General features: G+C 42.9%; 1 protein-coding gene across 2 annotated transcripts in view; it reads right to left on the bottom strand.

Annotated features, from left to right (window-relative positions):
• The window catches only part of FAM171A1 (family with sequence similarity 171 member A1), an 88,232-nt gene extending 68,101 nt beyond the window's left edge, over nt 1-20,131 (bottom strand). The window contains exons 1-2 of one of the 2 annotated variants that reach the window (XM_069006742.1): nt 20,060-20,131; nt 19,412-19,557 (exon numbers count right to left, since the gene is read on the bottom strand). In XM_069006742.1, coding sequence (XP_068862843.1) covers nt 19,412-19,505 — 94 coding nt within the window. In that variant the 5' untranslated portion in view covers nt 19,506-19,557; nt 20,060-20,131. Of the gene's footprint in view, nt 1-19,411; nt 19,711-20,059 lie in introns of those variants that run through there. The other variant, XM_069006743.1, reaches the window with a different exon arrangement.
• Nucleotides 20,132-20,360: the final 229 nt, after the last annotated feature.

Genomic DNA, 20,360 nt, shown 5'->3' with positions numbered 1-20,360 from the left:
ACTGAATGTAATGGAGCTGTGCCAGGTGGCACAAACTGATAGCAAGACAATAAAAACAGTCCCACATGGCTTCACCGAGCTGTGAGCTCAGGCTAGCTATGACAACCTTTTCTGTAGAGCTAAATAACATTCCCTTTGGATTAAGCAAAAGAGTAAGACTGCTTTTTGATTGGGATCAAATACTGCTAGAACAGCTGCTCCCTGCAGATACCAAAGGTGCATGAAACTGTAATCACAAACATCGGTAGCGGATTCCCATGCTCAAGCAGCCCAGCACCATCCCTCATCTGAATATTATTACTCCTCCAGCTGAAGGACTGCAGAGTGTTACGTGAGCACACCTCATCCCTGTCTGTGCAGCCAGGCAGTGACTCCATGCACCAACACTGCTCAATGCTTTTGGTGAAAACCAACTAAGTTATCCCGACTGTGGAACAGGGATCTTGCAGTAACTGCTGAAACATCCAAAGCTGACTATGCTAGATCTGAAAGGAAAATATGGTAATATTTTAACTGTAAGGAGGAAGTAGTACAAGGAGTATGTTAGAAAATTGCTTATCAAATAAAATATAGATGCCAACACATATGGCACTAAAAGCATACAAGCAGCGCACCACCACAGCTCAGTATATATTAAATTCTACATAGCCAGAGCACTGGGTAGACAGATGAAGGGTGAAATCATTGCTCCTGAGACCAAAGACAAAGGTAAAATATCCAAAATTTCCAGCAGTTCACCTTGTATCATTGCTGTTCGTATTTTAACAACAAATGCTATGAAAGCAATACAACTCTACTCAAAATAACCTGGCATACTGGACACTTCTTGGCTCTGGTATGGAATTGATTCTGAGGAAACATGCAAGGTTTGATTTCCCAGACAGATATCCTTCTACTGAAAAAAATAATTAGTAAGAGTTCAATAATTTTTTTCAAACTCAGAAGTCTTTCTACTCTTTATGGTCTTAACAGTAGCAGCACCTTCTAGCCAAGTACAACTTGGAAAAACCAGCTTTGATCATGGCATAACCATGCTAAATACCATATGTCACAATTTTTCCTCACTTCTACTTTACTAGAAAGATGATGGAGTCAGGCACTTCCAGTGGTGCTCAGCGACAGAATAGAGGCAATGAGCACCAACTGAAATAAAGGAGGTTCCCTCTGAACATCAGGGAACACTTCTTCACTGTGAGGGCGTCTGAGCACTGGCACAGGCTGCCCAGGGAGGTTGTGGAGTCTCCATCCATGGAGATACTCGAAAGTTGTCTGGAAAGACTCCTGGGCCACCAGCTCTAGATGGCCCTGACGAAGCAGGGAGACTGGACCAGAGGTACCTACCAAACTCAACCATTCTGTGATCCTATCTCCACACTGTTTCAATGCCTACCTTTCCCCAATTTGATGGATATTACCCATCCTTATTTCCCTTCCTTGACTTATCTCAATATTAATAAAGTTAAAGTCAGAGCAAGTGTATTGAGGTACCTCTAAGTTGAAAAAACAACTCTGTCAGAGAAATGGATAAAATTTTTATGCCTGCAAGCTTCTCTCAGTTTTTCAATTTTACAAGATGGTCTAAAATATTATTGTTCTATGAAACAGGACCTTGTGCAAGCTACAATCATTTGGATAATACTAGAGAAGGAAAGTATGAGGGATTATCAGGTTCTAATTACCACCAGAATAAAATTTACCAACTGAATAAAAATTAATTGGTGTATTTTCTGAACACTTGCAGTTCTGAACGGCTAAGTGTTTTCAGCATCTCTCTTGGTAATGACCCCATGTGCCCAATCTTTAGTTTCTAAAATTTTAAATTCATCCTTCTTTTTTTCAAAAACTGGGTATTTGTACAACTGCAACCTTCACTGAACTCAACCAGATGGATCAAGTTGTTGGGTTACAACCCTGTCTATGCACACAGCAGTAAAAGCCAGAACATGCTGTATTTCATGGACTTTAATATTTCAGTTGCTCTGGCAGATAAAAAGTATTGAAAAATTTGCCCAATATTACTAATAACAGTGAATTCCTTGAAACATCCTCTGACTCATAATGGTGAAGTCAGACAGAACTCAGTTTTAAGATGAGGTCAGTGAGATTCAAAAAATGCTTACAAGGTACTTGCTAAAGAGATGAAAATCCAGTCTGTTCCAGTACCATACTCCTACACTTTCATAGGGTTCATGATTCATATTCAGAACTGCGTTCCAAACATTTTTGGTCAAAGGCAGAGGTTAACATACTGCTGCACTTCATTGCCTTTCCCTACAAAGAGTTGTGGGCACATCCTGCACACCGCCTGTAATTTCTGCAGTATTACATCCACAGATCGAAGGGCAGAAGGGCCACTTGGTATGATCCACAATATAATACCAAGGAATTTCACCTAGTTCCCACTTCTGCTCTATATACAAGCACCAACTGCAACCATGCAGACCAACATACTCATTCTCAAAACAACATGCAGTCATTCTGCACACCAGAAAGGAGAAATGAGACAGCCTTCCTTTACTTTCAGCTTGCAAATATCTGCTTTCCATGTTCAGCGGGTAACAATTATCCTGCTCCAGGCTGAAAGCAAAGCAGACAAGGTAGACTTATGAGACCAAAGCAGCAGAGAAAAAAAGTTAAAAAGTAAAAAAAATCACCAATCCAAGAATCAAGTACAGGCTATTGCTGGTGCCTATAAAAGCTCTCAGAAATTCAAATAAACACAGATGACTAGCAAGGAAATCTGAAGTTTATGTAATACACAAAATCTCGAGACTATTAGCGAAAGTTCTAAGTGTTCTAAAGTCTGCAAATGGCCCCTGAGGAAATAATTCTAAAATAAATAATAAAAAAATGAAATCACAAATTGCATTTATTCTGGCATAAGACCTGTATATTTCTGGGAATTAAATATCTGTCTTTCTATTAAAAACATCCATGTTTGTTCATGCTGGGTTTAAAACATGACCAGAAGACATTTGCTAGATTAACACCCTTGCTATCATGTTTTAACTCTTTAAAAGAATCGCACAATAAAAAGTCAGCATCTGATTCTCATCAGTTGACAATAAGGTTCATTTTTTTTTTCATTTAAAAAAATATTAACTTTATTCCTCACTCAAAATATAAACCAAGAATGAAAGTAAGGAGTTAAAGCTGTTTGGCAGCTGTTACTTTAAACTCCTTTGGGTTTTACAATTTGCAGGGCATGTCAGTTCCTCCACCCTGGAACTTTTTGAAAACACCCAAGCAGAGGAATGTCACAGCACCATCATCTGCTATCAGTACAATAGTCAGAGATATGATACAGCAGAGGACCTCCTCCTCCAAATCTGTCACTTGTAATAAATTATGGCATAGCCAGGAGCCAGTTGAGACCAGACAGACAGAGAAATCAAAATTAAGAGAATATGTAGAATGAGACATGACCTATATAGAAGTGATGGGTAAGGCTGATGAGAGCAGTATGATTTCTTAGAGGAAGAAGATATGCAGAGAGCAGGGATGAGGACAGAGCCAATGACTACTCAGTGAAAAGGGCAAACAAGAGCATGTTATTAAAAAGCAGCACTTTGAAGCAGTATTCAAGCACACAACACACTGGTTTCTTGCTAAAGGTGGTCAGAAAGTAAAGACCAACATATGGCACTAAAACTCAGCCACAGCGAATTTAGATCAGAGACAAAGTCTGCAATACAAGACCTTCTGGGCAAGGGTCACACAGCAATCAGATACTGTCTTTGAACAGAATACCTAGAACAGAAGGTTTTGCACAAGAAAATGAAATGCTTACAATTCTTCAAACAAATGCCCTTTTTCCATAAGCTCATCTTTTCCACACCCATTGAGAAAGGCTATTCCATCATACAAACATCCCATCACTACATCAAGCCCCTATATCTGGGCAATACAAACCCTCTCTCAAAGCAGAGAATGTAAATTGAATAAAGAAGTTAACATTTAAAGAAAGATAAAATACTACCCTGTCATTTCATGTCCTTGTACTAAGTTTACTTCCTCTATTAGTATCCACTTCCATTAAGTCCAAGCTGCCAACAAGACTAATAAACAGAAAACTACCCTCCAGCACATAACTCAGGACTGCAAGACAGCAGCTCTGAAGCACTCCCCAGCATGCCAGCCTTTGGTAAATAAGGGTGGACACCTTCTTCAACAACCAGTTTAGAACAAGCAGCCATAACCAGTAAGACACCAGTAAGTATCTTTCATGTTTTCTATTTTGTTTACCTCTTTCAACTATTTGCATTTTCAGATAAACTTTTTTCCTGTTTCTACATTACCCGCTTTTCTCTGTTGCACACCGTACAGCAGTAGAAGTGGCCACAAAGCAGAACTTCTACTATTTAGCTCCCTGGCAATGGAAAACATTAGAAGCCACAACATCTTGACAGATTACAGCCCAGCAGAACTCCAGTCACAAGCTGGAGCCCTCATGCACTACTGCTATCTCCAGGTATCTAACAGCCGAGCAAGAAGTTACAACGGTGGTAAGCAGTGCAAGCCCAGCATCTGCAAGTATTGAGAGCAAAACAATGAGACATTTGTTCCAAGCTCACACAGCAAGGCAAAAACAACTGCACAGCAGCCACCATTCTTCTGAAGAGGAGCCAACAAGATGAATGCTTTTTCATTTTCCCCAATGAGCTCACAAAATGTTCATAAGAATCACCCTTTTAATTATTGCAGAGATCCGTACAATCTCGATGCTTTATCCAAAGAGCAGCAGCAGTGGGGTGTAGATGAGGGTGAAGAACAGGAGCACAGCCTGCTCACTGCTGTACATTCAGCCATACCAGCCCACGCTGAAGAAGCTGCAGTTTAGGATCCTCAGTTGACAAAAAGCCAGCACAACAGACCTTCTAAGTCTGGAAGCAACATGTCAAGAACACAAAGGACTGGCCAACACGACAGCAGCTGGCAGCCATGAGATACTGCCACAGCTGTCAAGCTAACGAAGCTTTCCTCAAGTATGAACAACAAGGAAATGCAGTGCTCCCTACAGCCTGATCTCTGCACATCCCTCTGTGGTAGTGAAGGCCAGCAAAATGCCTCATTCCACCTACACACTGAGCATCTCTCTCCAGGAACTACTGAGCAACCAAATCCTTCTCAGTCTCTTCTGATGGGGATTAAGAATCTAGGAAAGGAACAAGACACATGGATTAGAGTCCTTCAGAAGCTATAATGCAGCTGTATTTCAAGCAACTGGAATGACAAACTGAACACTGCCAAGTTGTCAGGGACTTACAGTTACTAGCAGGGACCAAACTAACTCCTTTATGAGATGTAGATGTGGCACTTAAGGACACAGTTTAGTGATGGACTTTGCCTGGTTTAGAGATGGACTGTTGTACCAGATGATCTTAAAGGTCTTTTCCAATCTAAATAATTCTATGATTCTCTGAGTAAACATCCAGGTAACAGAACCTCTGCAATGCACAGCTGGAAACACAGGTGAGAGGCAAGTTCACGTGAATGCATAAAATGTCTCCAGAATTGACACAAGGATGTGTCTGGACAGCCTCCAGAAAAAAGAATCAGGAAATAGCTAAGCAACTCTTAGCAAAACTCCCTGATGAACTATTCAGCTTCTTCATACTTTGGCCTCAGCATGCTGCTTACTCTAAGACAACCGCAGCAGCACACTGAGGAAGACATATGTTCATCTCCTCTGAAAGTCAAGGTCACCATGACTACATGAAGAAATTACTGGCCACTCCACCCAGGTGATTATCTACGCCAGAACTGCTGGCAATTGAAGTTGTGCTGTCAAAAATTACAAGTATGGCAGAAGATTCAACTACCAGACATATTCTGAAGGGATGGCTTGGAGTGCTTACAAACCATTAAAAAAAAAAAAAAAAAATCAATGTACAAGACATACCATGTTACCTAAATATGCATCCTTTTTTGTTGTTGTTTTATATTCCTGATAGAGAAAAAATGACAGCATATCAGTTCCAAACAAGTATATAGGAGCAGTTAGAACCCAAGGACCTACTATCACTACGAAAGAAAAAAATTTACCAGTACTGATTTTCAGTAATGTCATTTACAGATTAAGACATCCAATTCAGCATCTGGTCAACTTTTAGGGTATCTTAACTGCTCCACTTATCTTAATACAGATAAAAATATAAACAGTAGATTAGCTCTCCATTTTAATGCTAAGTGTATTTGTGTGTCTAGAAAGGATAATTTTTAATAGTATCAAAGGCACTATCACAGCCTAAAGGCTGAATTGTCTTCAGCTACTAGAATGAGAGAAAAAATCCAAAGTGCTATAGTTTTACATAAAAGATCTAAAAGTCTAAAATTAAAATCCACTTTTTCTGATAAAGCTGTACATTTTTAAGAACTCCCAATAAAAGTATGAGATACTATGAAAACTGCAGAGGAAAAAACCAACCAGAAGCCAGCAATGTTTAATTAGAGGTCTCAGATTGTTTAAAAATCTTGAACAAGGAAGTACACATACTCATACACTCAATTAGTTCACATGCTTTCTATCTGCTAGCAAGGGTTTGTTGCAAATCTACTGCCATGAACAAGAAAGAACAAACACATCTGTATGCATCTGCAAGCCAAAGCTGCTTTGAACAAAGCCAGTGAGCAGAAAAGACGACACAACTTCTGGTGTTATTGAAATATCCACAGCAATCCAGGACAAAACTGAAGCTAAGTATCCTGGAGAATACATTAATTTCACAGAATAATGACCATTTACAAAGGGCAATCATTGTAAGTTGTTTGAAGTACAGAATATCATGCCATGAACACATAACTGAAAATGGTGGAAAATGCATTACAGTTTTACTACTGTGAGGTAAGCTTTGATTCATTCCATATGGCCTTGCAAGACAAGCATGTGTGCACATCTGCACATGTGTGCATGAATGCTGAGGTCTCCAACCAACTGCAGCCATCCCAGTTTCTTAGCTGAAATAAGGAGAAGACAGGATTCCAACAAACAAATACAAAGTTTTTCAAGAGTCACTAGGAGAAACTAATCCTACCACCTCACAATTTTTGTCTCAAAAACCTGGTAATTAAGACAAACTGAGACAAACTACGGTGTGAAAGATAACTAGGTATTATATTGATACTAATTATTATGCTCATATTTGTTTTCCTCTTCACAAGGCTTAAAAAGCTCCCATAACAAAACCAATCACACTAGTATGTGAATAAGTCATGACAAGGAAAGGCATCAATGGACTTAGAATTAAGTTCTTTTCTTTTTCCCTATTCTTTTTAAGGTGGTATAAAGCACATAGTTTTTTATTTCGCCCTCAGGCAAAGTCCAGTGAATACACAGCTACCTCATAAAAATCACAGGTCATCAGTTTGGGTTTAAAGTAACAAAAATGTTACACCAAGTACTAGGCTATAAGCATGGAGAACATTGACAAATGCAATTGGTTATCAGCACAATTCCTGAAATCAACATTTATCTGTGTTGTCTCACTCTCCGAACTAAAATAATTGCTTTCTATGGTATTTTCTGTGTTTTAACTACAGACAAGTACCAACTTTTAAAAAGCACCTTGAATTTGAGGGTTTATCCTCCTGCTGCTTCAGAGTATGAAATGAGATTCTGATGTTACCCACAACATCAAGTTTTGTGAGTATGTTTGAAATACAAATTTGTTTACAAGACTATGTTTTAAAATGTAGGTTACCTTCTGTCAAAATGAAATAAAGTTAAAAATTAAGCTCAACTCAGTAGGAAAGGGAAGGTGAGGGAAAGTGCAAGAAAACAAGGAAGAAGGATCTTTTAGCACTCATAGCTGGAATCCATTCAAACTTCACTTTCTACATAGGAACGTTAACATGCCTTCCTATCACATTTACGATTTTTCTTTTTGCCCCCCTTTTTTTAATCTTAGTTTCTTCACATACATATATTCACAAACAAAGCTTGCCATTCATTTCAGGGACAAGTTGCTGTGTACATAAAAAAACCCCCCTCAGATCTGAACATCAGTGTAGCAGGTGGGGGCTTCTCTGCCTTCCCAGGAGGCTGAAAGCAAACCCAGACTGCTGACACACCACTGTGCTGCCCACTGCCAGGCCACTTTCTGGCTTTACCCTTTGCACTCATGCAGGTGTGACAAAGAAAAGCATGAAACTGCAAGAAGAGGGGCAATAAATCTGAACATTACTTCACAAGGGCCCAAGTAGAAACTTCATTACTAAGTATCACTTAATTCATTAAAAGTTCCCAAACCACTGAAGTAAAAATGGCATGAATTAAGAACAAACTCTTGTGTGGGCTTGATTTACTTTCCAGCCCTGACCTAGACAGTGTATCATCATGGTCACTGCACTTTCTCTTAACTCCTGACCTTATTTCATGAACAACAGACATACCTTCCTCATCCTGTGACAAGAGAACAAGCAACAAGCCTTTCTTCTCCAAGGAAGATACTCTCCTTTATTAATTTGAACTTTTATTACTTTTTTTTTATACACTCAAGAAGCTGTAAGAATAACTTAAAAGATTAAGCTCATCAAGAGAAAGTGCTGTTCCTTTTGGCATATATACCCATTGCCTTCAAAGCCTTTGGGCTGTTAAGAGCTCTTCTGAATTGTACCATTTATTTCTGGCCAGCCCTAGACGTACCAAGGCTCTGTCAGGACGGACTATTTTCGAGTATATCCTTACTAACTGTTATTCTGTACAGCAGCAGACAGAATGGCATGAAGTAACAGTGAGGCCATGAGACTTTCTGTCCCATGTCAGCATCATGGTAAGGAAACAGTGCTGTACATTTACTTTTCCTCCCATTCAATATATTCCTTCTTGGAAATGTTAACATCACCACAGGCACACAAAGTACCTGGACTATAAGAATTTAAGTTTTAATATTTTCCCCCAAGCAATTAGGTGAGGGGTAAGGGAAGATGACACTTGATCACTCCAAGCAGCTACCTGATGCAAGACTTGATCCTAGAATTCATCAGATATTAAAAAGCATCTTTGTTTATGTGCAATCATCTATGGTAAGCAAAGATTCTCTACTACTCTGAAGGAACCTACAGGTCTATCACTTATTCATGAGTTTGACCTTGAGAGCTTATATGCATTTTTTAAAATTTGTTTTTTCACCACAGAAAAATGAAAGTACATTTTAAAGCATGCACTAACTTGCACATGGGAATAACCATTACCTTTCCAGGAGCCCACCACAAAAAGTGCTCTACTCTGTTTACCTAGTCCCTCACCCCTCAAAACTCAAGGCTATTTTTCTGTGCCTAGAAAGTTAGCTTGTGACATGACACTACTTTGACCTCCTTTCTAACTACATCCACTGAGAGGGTTCACTCAGCTCTTTAAGCAGCAATAGTAAACCATGCCTTAAAAAACCCCAAACAAATTGAAACACACCCCCCTCCCCCCTCCATTCACTGAAAGATTACATACAGGTAAAATTACTGATTTAAACAACATCTTCATCAAGACTCTGAACATAGCTAAAGAATGGCAAGCAGTTTTTGCTGAGCTAAAGCCTCACAGAGCACGTAAGTATTCATATCTGACCTGACCTGAAGAAGGAAGGCCTTATCAAATGTCTGGAAAAACTAATGGTTTTCAACAAGACCTTTAGTATGTCAGATAGTATGTCAGACCTTTAGTATGTTAGAATCTCTTCCTTCAACAACTGATTTTTAAAGTACTTTTACTAATTTAATATTCCAAAGCCCACTGCAGTTGTAACTCAATCGCTTACAGCAATAAGCAAACTCATCCCATTTTAAGTTCTAGCTCCTACTGCTTCAGGCTGCTTGAAGCAACTGTACATTTAATTTTCATGTAACATGCTAACAACAATACCTTCACTGACTAAGTCTAATGCCGTAGCTCCCTCTAAAAAGTTTCAACTATCAGTATACTAAAGAATGAAGTAAAAATTCCTTTGTTCTTATAGGATAGTTAACTTTTGAAGAAAATGAATGTCTTCAAATAAAGTTTTTTGTAGTAGGGAAAATATAACTGTCCCCACACACAGGTACACCACAGAACAACAAAAATACAGCTCTCATTTCAAGATCTGTGTTCCTGGGTCCTGTAAATCACACATCATGAACCCAGAGACTGGCCCAAGCTTAAGTTATTTGCCAGGACTTCAAATGCTGAAATAAGCTGTGTATATTGCAAGGACATTCTGGGTACTAGCAGTAAAGCTAAAAGAGCAAGTATATTGCTGTGCTTCACTGTGTCTGTCAATGTTATTACCCCAAGAAGCCTTTTTAACTACTGCAATATTTGTCCAGGTCAGCATGCTACTCAGCAGGTTTCAGAACTTGCCAGGAGCACAACAAAGAGGGAAGTAAAGAAAGCTCCCATCTTGAGCTGATGACTCCCATTCTGGAAACAGAATGCAAAGCCCGGACAAGTTTATCCCCTCCTGCTCAGCGGTGTGCCTCCTGCCCTCGTTCACCTCACCCCCTGCAAACCATCAGTCCTGTCTCCAGAGCTCCTGGATCCATTTACTGCCCTAGCAATGCTTGCCCAACTCAAACAGAAACAAGAGAAGGCCATGAACACTCCCTAGTGCACCTTTCTGCCTGTCATCAGCAAACACAAACCAAGCCTTTCAAGATATGAGAGGGCCAGCACTGGGACAGAAGGAGGAAGCATAGGATAAAGAGTGAAAAGTTCTTATCTCTCAGCAGACACTCTAATCTTGGAGACATCAATGCAGAAGTGCAGTAGCTAAGGAAAGTACAGCAATTAACTGAAGGAAGGTGGGAATCACTCTAGCTGACAGATCAGAGAGGAGCGACCAGACACTACCAGGCATCGCTAACCATGTCAAATCCTATGCTAATGACTTGCTGGCAAAAGTTACTCTACCAGAAGACTGTGGTAAGTGCCAGTACTGCCCCCACGTTACTTTAGCATTCAAATGAACTAAAATATATCATTTCCTCTCAAGCCATTTAGAACACCCAGAGAAAAGATGACTCGGGTACTAACTCACCTGTTGCCCTACAACTGGGAGAAGCACTCCTGAGGACTACATGTCACAGTACACTTAACTTGGAACTGCAGATGAAAGTCTATTTAAACTTCCATGCAGGGTACAAACCGGAAATCCTACACAGGGACAAAAACCTGTTCTGACAGAGACAGTTGCGGACGAAAGCGCCTCAAATCATCTGCCAGCACCCAGGCCCAGGTCTGCCAGTATAAACTATATAATGCAGTTTTTTGTCTACTGTAAGCAAATAGGTTCTTCAAAAAATTCTTTATGCTTTTACTTTGAGCGATGGGGTGGTATCATATTTCCAGACAAGATCAGTTTCCTTTAAGTAGTAACTTTTAAAACAGTTACCTTTCTAAACACTGTGCCTTACGTCTTATGCTTTACTTCTACAAAAAAATGCAATCCTGCATCAACTGGCACTGCTGCCATGAAGTCCTTGTTTTCCATTACCAGCTCCTCCCAGCCCTTTCTGCTGCACCAGCCATAGCATTTGTGTAATTTCTGACGAATCCAGTCAGGGAAGCTATCCAGGTGAAGACTGAGTTGATGCATACAAGAGTTTTCAGTTGGGTAACTTCCTTGATCTGGTTTACCAAATTGCTACACAAATGCCAGTATGAGAAAACAGACAAAGATGAGAGTACTGATGCAGTTTAATCCAGAATAAATCAACCCTTGGGAGTACAAAGCTAATTAAAAACATGGCAAAACATATAGGCAAGTCCAAACAACTCTACAAGCCTCCTTACTTGTTCCTAAACTTTTCTTTTTGTTTATTTACTCTTGGGAGTGAAACACTTAGGCTCATAAGCATAATGCTACAAAGACAAATGCTTTAGATATGTAAATAAACAATAACTCTTGTTTGAGTCTTGAAAAGCACATAACCCAGCCAGGTAATCCAAGTGTGTGTTCCTTTACACAGTTTCTTACACTGTTATATATTCAGTAGTAGCTCAAGGCCAAGCCAGAGGGCAACACTGAGGGAGGCAACACTGAGGGAGGATTTATCTGACTAAATGGGAATACAAATGGTGTTGTGTAGGCTGCCATGCCTGTCAGTGGAGATTCACACAGCACAATTCATTGGACCAAACATGCTTACTCCAGGTGACAGGAATGATACTCAGCTCCATTAGCTGAGAAGATTAGATCCTCTTGTCTGTAAAAGGACCGTGGGTGACTTCACTAGAATGCAGACACTTGAAGACTGCAGACACCCAAGTCAGATGAGATGCCTCCTACCCTGGATGCAAACTGCATATCCCTCACATGAGGAATATTTGACATGTAGACTGACATATGACATGTTTGGATCTTAACCTCTCACCTTGCATAACTTTTCACAGTATGGTGAAGAACAAGACGGCTGGACAAAACCACTGATACAATAATTTCCTCACAGCAGCAGTACAAATGCAGCTTTTAATTTAATTTGGTGCTGTTTTCTTAACAAGTCTCACAAAATCACTTGAGAAATGCTGCTGTGTATACCTTTGCTTATAAAGGATGAAAGACACTATGTTTCAGTAATGACAATCACAAAGGTGGGATGAAACAAGAGAAAGCACCTAATATCACTATCACTTCTGTTAATCACTGCAGGAAGAAGAAAGGGCTCTGTTTTCTTTAACAAAGCAGGAGTACTTTATGCCTCTACCTCTTACTTACCTCAGCATTTATGGACTGTCAAGGTGAGCTCCCCTTTACTGTTAAACCCTCTCATTGTATTATACCTACCACACAGTACAGCAGCTCACAGCACTCGTGCAGCTACAACTAAACTGGAAGCATTATGCACCTCATTGGATTCAGCTGCTTTGTTGTTCTCCAGTTGAAAGGATGCTGCTACTTCCTTCCCCTTTGCTTCCCCTCCACGCTCCATTTCCTCACTGCTAACTTCAGTTGCCACTGTGTTTCTCAAAGCCTGGTTCCCACAGGGCAGAGAGGCTGAGGTTGGCCCCTACAAGTCACTCCAGCTCCAGCAAGGCCTATGTGGTGTCTTCTATACTGCTATGTGTCTTGCCTTTCCATCTGAAAAGCACCCGTTACAGCAGCACTTTGCCACGGTGCAGGTTCCCACTCACAGTGGCAGGAAAGCTTCACCTGCCAATGCATGAGGTGTACAGATAATGAACAAAGGCAGGAGTTCACTCCCTAGGGTACCTCCACAGAATGGCACAGGCAGTGACAGCTCACAGAACTGCAAAAGCTAAGAGTAGGAACAAGTAAAAGATAGCTTCAGTGCTGGATTTCCAGGGACTCTGGTGCCCTGCCTGCATAAACTGATTCTACTCAAAACTTGTATCAACAGTAGCTCTGTTTAAATACACCCAATCCCCCAAGCAGCTAGTCATGACCCACCAAAAACAGGGAGTCAAATTTAGAGAGTATACTGTACATAAATGAATTTTTCCTTCAGTTTTTCTCAAGATCTGTTGCTCTTCAAGCTAGCAAGAGTGGCACAGGTATATCTGAATCAGAACATCACCATTTTACAGAAATGAAAATGTTGCTCTATGTTGAAACAAACTCAAAAATATTCCTTTCAAGGGCTCAGACGTGCCATTATGTCAACTATGATTCTGTCTTACTATTTTAAAGTGGAAGGTTCAATGCACTTAGAAAAAGCAACATGAAATTTTAATATGTTCACATTCTTATGGTCCTGCATTAAAAAATACATACATATTTTCCAGTTTCTAATAAAACTAAAGATGGTATTTGTAAAAAGCATGTGTATAATGCTTATTACCCATGCACAGCAAGCCAGATATTACATTAACTGAAAGCTTAATGTAAACCAGCTTTCAGGATAACGTTTCTGGAATTTCTGAAGAAAAAAAAAAGCACTCAGTTCTCTTTGGCACTTGCTAAAACAAAATGTTTTAGCGTATATTATTAACATGTATTATATTAGTATTATTAAACTGATTTTTCCTAGTAAGTACAACCATTTACACAGACTTCTTGCCTCCCTTATTTGTGCTCCCTGGTATGAATATGGTAAAACCATCGGGACCTGTGGGAGAAGCAGAATACCAACAGCACAGTTCTCTCAGAAGCTGCCTTTCTTTGTAACTAAAGGCAGAACAGATATATATATACTGGAGCAAAGGAAAATTGATCCTACAAAAAAATGCAGCTTGCATAAAGTAATGAGACTATAAGCCAACAGAAATACTAAAAGTGCATACTTTGATTTCAAGTTGTAGATATTTTTGGGAGATTACTTAGTTCGCCTTTGGCTGATTGGAAGAACTCTCCCTAAATTATAAGCTGAAGGTTCACAACAACTGTACTGATCCAGTGTACTAGAATTTGAGATGTGGAATAGAAGCATCACTCCCAACAACACTGTTATTCAACAGCCGGATTTCAAGCAGGGCTGTTAAGAAATACCACTGAAGCTGAACCTCCAACCTGCCAGGTACAGCACATTCCTCTAATGATATGACCTATGCATTGTGTTTCCTTGGCAGGCATTTTCTTCTTGGTTTTCCTCCTGCGCCAAGACTGGCTTTGCCCACAGCAGACAAGAGTAAAAAACTAATCTGAAGTTTGTACTAACAAGAAGCAGAGTGACATTTCCGTTCCTCCATCTCCCAAAACCACTGGAGATTTCTTACATTTTCAAAAAATCTAAATGCACAATTCTTCTTCCTCCCCAGCACACAAATACACATAGCAAAGCTTCTGTTAACCATTACAATTAAAATTGTAAAACTGCATTTCATTGCTACCAGAAACTACTACTACCAGAAACCATTCACTTAAAGGTTGACACAGCCATCCCTAAAAGCTTCATGAACCCAGTTTTAGTCTCAAGCAGGAAAAGGCATCAGTGTGGTGTTTCAAAAAAAAGACAAAAATGAGGAGAGAGGGAGAAACACATGGCAATTAGTACTATCTCAAGATATGAGTGGGCAAAAAAACCACAAGACCCAAGTGGGACAGGAGGGAAAGCAACATATGAATTTGTCACTTCACAAGTGCATACATGCGTTATTGAAGGTGAGTTGAACCACTTAGTGCAAGGTATTAGATGCCAAAACGGTGAACACAAATGCTTAGGAGAAAAAGACTGCAGTTTTAAACCCTCCGATCACCTAGGTAACTTATTCATCTGACTGAGAGAAATCAGTTACTAGGCATTTGCAGGCATTAGTAGTTCAAGACAAACATGAAAAAAACCCAACCAAAACCTAGTGCTTACCTGGATCTGATTATTGATAAAATCAACAAATACCTCATCTTCATTAACATTTTACAACACTGTAGTACTCAGTAAACAACTGGCTCCTCCACTAAAATAAAGCAACATTTTTTGTACTGCTTTAGAGCAATTTAGCTTCTATTCTGAGGAGTCCATTTGTGGTCTCAATGAAATAAACCTTTGGATTTGACCATCATTAGTAATTTGCAGCTGAATGAGAAGAGGCAGTATGGCAGTGGAAGAGGAAAGAGAGAAAAGACTATTAAAGACTATTTCTGCATCATCTAAACTTTATCATCAGTTAAAACTGCAAGCTTGGAATGACTAGTTTAAAAACAACACCACAAAAAACAAACCCAGAACTGGAGGGTCTTCTCAGAGCTGTTACTGTGCTGTCCACAAAAGCAGACTTTGCAGAATGTCCATCTGAAATGGTTGTGAAGTTAGTTTCCACAAAGTAATGGAATGGCTGCTTGCAGACAATTCCAAACAGCAGCACTCAAGCATCAACCCTCCTGTCCTCCATGCACACAGAGGGGAAAAAACACTGCAGATTCTGACTAAGCAACATCTGAATTTTTACTTACCATCATACTTGAAAATAATTACCTAATCTCATTCTGGGATTGTGAAGGTGGGATTTCCTGTGCATATTCGTCTACTAGCAGGCTAGTATTTGAATTGGGTGCTATTTATTATTCAACTGTTACTTTATTTTTCATAACTTCTTAATTTTGAACAACTAATAAAATAGGAAGACCAACTGAAATACAAGTTAAAAACAATCCACACTGTAGCAGAAAAATATAATACCAGATTTCGGCACTACAACAGAATATTCTAGGATTTCTCTTAAAAGACTTCCCTAGCAGCTACAAATGAATGATCCTCATCTACTGAGACGCAAAGTTTACAGGCAATGAAGAAATTTAATCCCTTCCCAAATTACACTGATTATGCTTACACTCCCCCTGGGTTCATGTTACCTCTTCATATAACTCTTACATTCCTACTTGCCAAGGGTCTGTTAGGTTTTACCTATTCATGTGAAAAACATGCACCGCATGTTTTGTGTACTCACCAAACAAATCACCAATGCCAACAGGAGTTCAGCTTAAGGGTTAGTTTGGGGGCTTTTTTGTTTGTTTCAAAATTTTCACACATTCATTTCAGCATTAAAACAAATTTAAGTTCTGGAATACCTGTTAGAACAATTAAAAAACCCAAACCAAACCAAACCCCCACAAAACCACAATTTAGTCCTCATCTGAAATACCTGTCACGTTTTACATACTTGAGAGAGGTTAGAGAGGTAAAGGTTCCAAGGTGAACCTTCATGGACATATAACAGCCTCACTTGCTGGGGTTCTAAGCACCAACACAGGCGAAAGTGAACGACTCATCTGTAAGAACTTTACCTTATTAAAGAAAACAAGTTGCTGAAACTTAGAGGATACCTCTGTGACCTTCAGAGGCCCCAAGAGATCTGCATAAAAAATTCATTCAATTTTCTAAACACGGTGCTAAGTGCAGAGCTTAATTACCAGTACTTTTCATATGCACAAATTACGTAATCAGTCTGGCTGAGGAGAATTCGAAGCTGGGACTGTCTGAACATACGTCTGAGAGCAATGAAGGAGAGAAATACTTGATGCAAAGCATCCCTCTTCATCCCTTCCTTAATTAGAACACTGACTACAAATCCCACCTTCAAAAAGCTCCAAATCCAAGACCTATTTATTTGGTTTGTTAACACAGACATGGAACATCTTAACCAAGTCTCATCCAATCTGTCCTACCATGAGGAGGGTTCTCCACCCTAGTCTCATGTAACCTGTCCAACAATGAATACTGCAGCTAAAGCAATTATTCCCTAAAGGCATGCTCTGGCTTTCTAACCTCTATCTTTATTTCAAGCCCTTGGTTTTTAACTAGCTTATTCGCAGCCACAATGGGAAAGACAGTCATCTGCAAACATCCCTAAACTTTGGCAATAGCTCTTTACTGGGACCTACAACTATGACCATGGTACTAAAAGGGGAAGAGGGAAAAACAGCTGGTTTAGGTTTTACAACCATTTGGCACTTACTGTGCTGTGTGTATACAAACTGGGAATGTACCTGATACAAAAACTCTTTTCCCCAGAAAATCGTCACACCTGATGTTCAGGAACTTATTCAAGGCTAAGCTGGCATTACAAAACTTTCAAAAAAAGATTCACAGTAAGTAGCTGGTAACTAGGAAGCAGAATACATTTTGCTATGAGATCAGCTCTACGTATGCCCTTTTACCAATGCACACATCCGAAGAGTAAAGACTGGGCTTGTAACCAGGCTTTGGAAAATGAAAACTATGAAAATTCAAATGTTAGATAGAATATAGAAATTAATAGTTAATAGAAATTAGACATTTCTATTTGATAAAAATGTTCTCTACTCACTGACATAGCTGCTATTACCCAAATAATCAGCCATCAGTCTCGATGTGGATGTAGCAGCTACTGAGACAAGCCTTTCCATGCCATCTGAATTAAGCTTGACAATAGAAGACAAGATCAACAGGGCAGTTGAAAGGCACTAATTTTGCCAACCTCACCACTTTGATCACACACGAAGGAGATTTTCCATATGATACAAAAATTACAGTAGATTTTTATATTACCTTGGTATCTGAAATACCAGCTTCATGGGCCAAACACGGCTCTGGTTTTCTGGCATGCTTATCAATAAACTCAGTATATCCTAAGTTTAGTGGCCTTTGAGTTATAGTTAGTGGTTCTTATTTCAGAACTGCTACTGTTTTACCCTTTAAAAAAGGCAAAATCTGGTATTACATTTGATGTCAGATAGGCAGGTTTTCCTACAAGACACCTGTGCCTTTTGACTACTCTGTGTGCAAACACATGCCCACCCAGATTCTACTTGGTGTACTTAAATACATGAAAGAAACAGTCCAAAAAGGTTACTTTTAACATTTTACTTCTTGCGGCAGGCATTGCTTACTGATTGTTACAACAATGAGAAAAGCTTTGAGAAAACAGGACATAAGCATACCCTTCACATGGTGCACATCCACCCCACCACAGCGGGAAGAATGCTGCCAGCCCGCTGCCATGAAGGCCCAGCCGGTGTATGATCGCTCATCCCAGATGACACATTTAGCCATTTGACAATACATCCCACAAGGCCAACAGTGACCATAGGGGAGGATGCATTTCCTTCTAACACGTCTTGTACCCCTGTGTACACAAGTTTTCTGCATCCTGACATACCCGTGGTCCCGGAGGCGTGATGCCGCCGCAGGACCCCTGTCGCAGCCCGACGGAGGGGTTGCCCTCCTGCCACCAAACGCAAGGCCGAGGATGAGCGGGGCACGGCAGCGTCTCCCCCTCCTTGCCGAGTTTTCACACGGGGAACGGCTGGAGGCCAGCTGCACCTCGCCGGCCGAGGGGCTGCCACATCACGGCACAGGTGAGGATCGGGGCTGCGCAGCCCAGGGCAGGACCCGCAGCCCGGCACAGGAGCATCAGGAGCTGCTCCAGGTGCCCCCGAGGCGCTCGGGCACTGGCTCGCTGCGGTTTCTGCGCCCGCCCGGGCGAGGGCGGAGGGCGAGGACGACCCTGTCCGGCCAGGGAGCGTCTCTGCCCGCCTGCCCAGGGGCAGCGGTGACAGACCCCGCCCGGCCGGCGGGAGCCACCGCGCCGAACAAAAGGCCCGGCGGAGGCCCGGAAACGTCCCGGGGCCGCGGCTCAGCCGCGCCGTCAGCCCGGGGGGCGAACCCCAGCCCGGCGGACCCGTACGGCCTGCGGCCGCCAGTGCCCCCCACCCGCCTCTCACCGCCGCGTCGGGCCCTGCAGCGGGCACGGCGAGGAGAGGGGAAACCGGGGGGAAAAGGACGCAATGCAACAGCTCCGGCGGCACCGAGGGACGGAGGGAGGAACGGAGGGGGCAGCACAATGAGGCCAGCGCAGCCCCTGCCCCTGCCCAGTAACAAAAGCTCCCCAGCCGCGGGGCTGCCTTCGCTTCTCCGGGCTGCGGGGTCCGCGGCAGCCGGCGGGAGCCGGGAGAGGTCTCACATCACCGCCCCGCTTCCCCGCCGTACCCTCGTCCCGGCCCCCCGCACAATGCAGCTCCCGCAGCCCCCGCACAAAGCGGGCCAGTCCCGCCGCCCATCCCGCACCGACCTTGAGCCGCCTCGGGCGCCCCTAAGGTTTTGGTCACCGCCTTCCACACGTTGCAGCCCAGCAGGCAGAGGAGAAGCGCCGCCGACCTGCTCATTTCCACCCGCCGCCGCCAGCCGCCGCCAGGGAGAGAATCGCCGCCGGAGCCGCTGCCCGGAGGAGGAGGAGGAGAAAGAGCCGCATCAGGGGCTGGCCCGCTCCGCGCCTCCCTCCATGTTGCCGTGTGCTGCCCCTCCTGCTTTCTCCGCCTGCTGCATTGTCGTCCCGCCGCTGCGCCCCGGCTCCGCGTCCCGCACTGTCCCCCCGGCCGGGCGGCGGGGGGGGGGGGGGGGGGGGGGGGGGAGGCAGGAAGGGGAGGCGGGAGCGCTCCGCGGCCCCGCCGCCTGTCCGCCCGGGTTTATTCTTTAATTCCGCCCCGTTTATCCCCCCGCTCTCCCCCCGGGAGCGGCCCGGGCTCTCCGCCCGCCCCTTAACCCTTGGTGGCACCCCCTGCCCTGCCTCGCAGCGCCCCCTGCCGCCCGCACCCCGCCCTGCCCCGCCGCGGGGCCCCCCGGCAGCGCCGGGTCCTGCCCCCGGGGCGGCCGCGCGTTCCCGCGGGCAGCCCGGTCCGGCCCCGCGCCCGCCGCCGCCGCGCTCACCTGCCGCGCTCACCTGCCGCGGGTCCGGGTCCCGCCCGGCCGCGCCCGCCGCCCGCTCTCCCTCCCCGAACGGCTGCAAAATGGCCTCCCCAGCCGTGCCGGCCCTGCTCGCCTCCCGCCGCAGCCAGCGGGAGGGACGAGGGGGAAGGCGGGCGCGGTGACCTGCTCTCCGCACGGCTGGGACGTGTCGGGTCGCAGGGTCCCCTGCGGCCCCGCTGCCACGCGTGACCTCCGGCCGGGGCCCCTGCCGCTGCTGGAGTATTTAAAACGAATTTTAAAAGCAAAACGAACCAACCAACCACAAAGCAACAGCA

Source organism: Aphelocoma coerulescens, chromosome 2, assembly GCF_041296385.1.
Source record: "Aphelocoma coerulescens isolate FSJ_1873_10779 chromosome 2, UR_Acoe_1.0, whole genome shotgun sequence".
Classification (NCBI taxonomy): Eukaryota; Metazoa; Chordata; class Aves; order Passeriformes; family Corvidae; genus Aphelocoma; species Aphelocoma coerulescens.
This window is presented reverse-complemented; position numbering and strand designations above follow the sequence as displayed.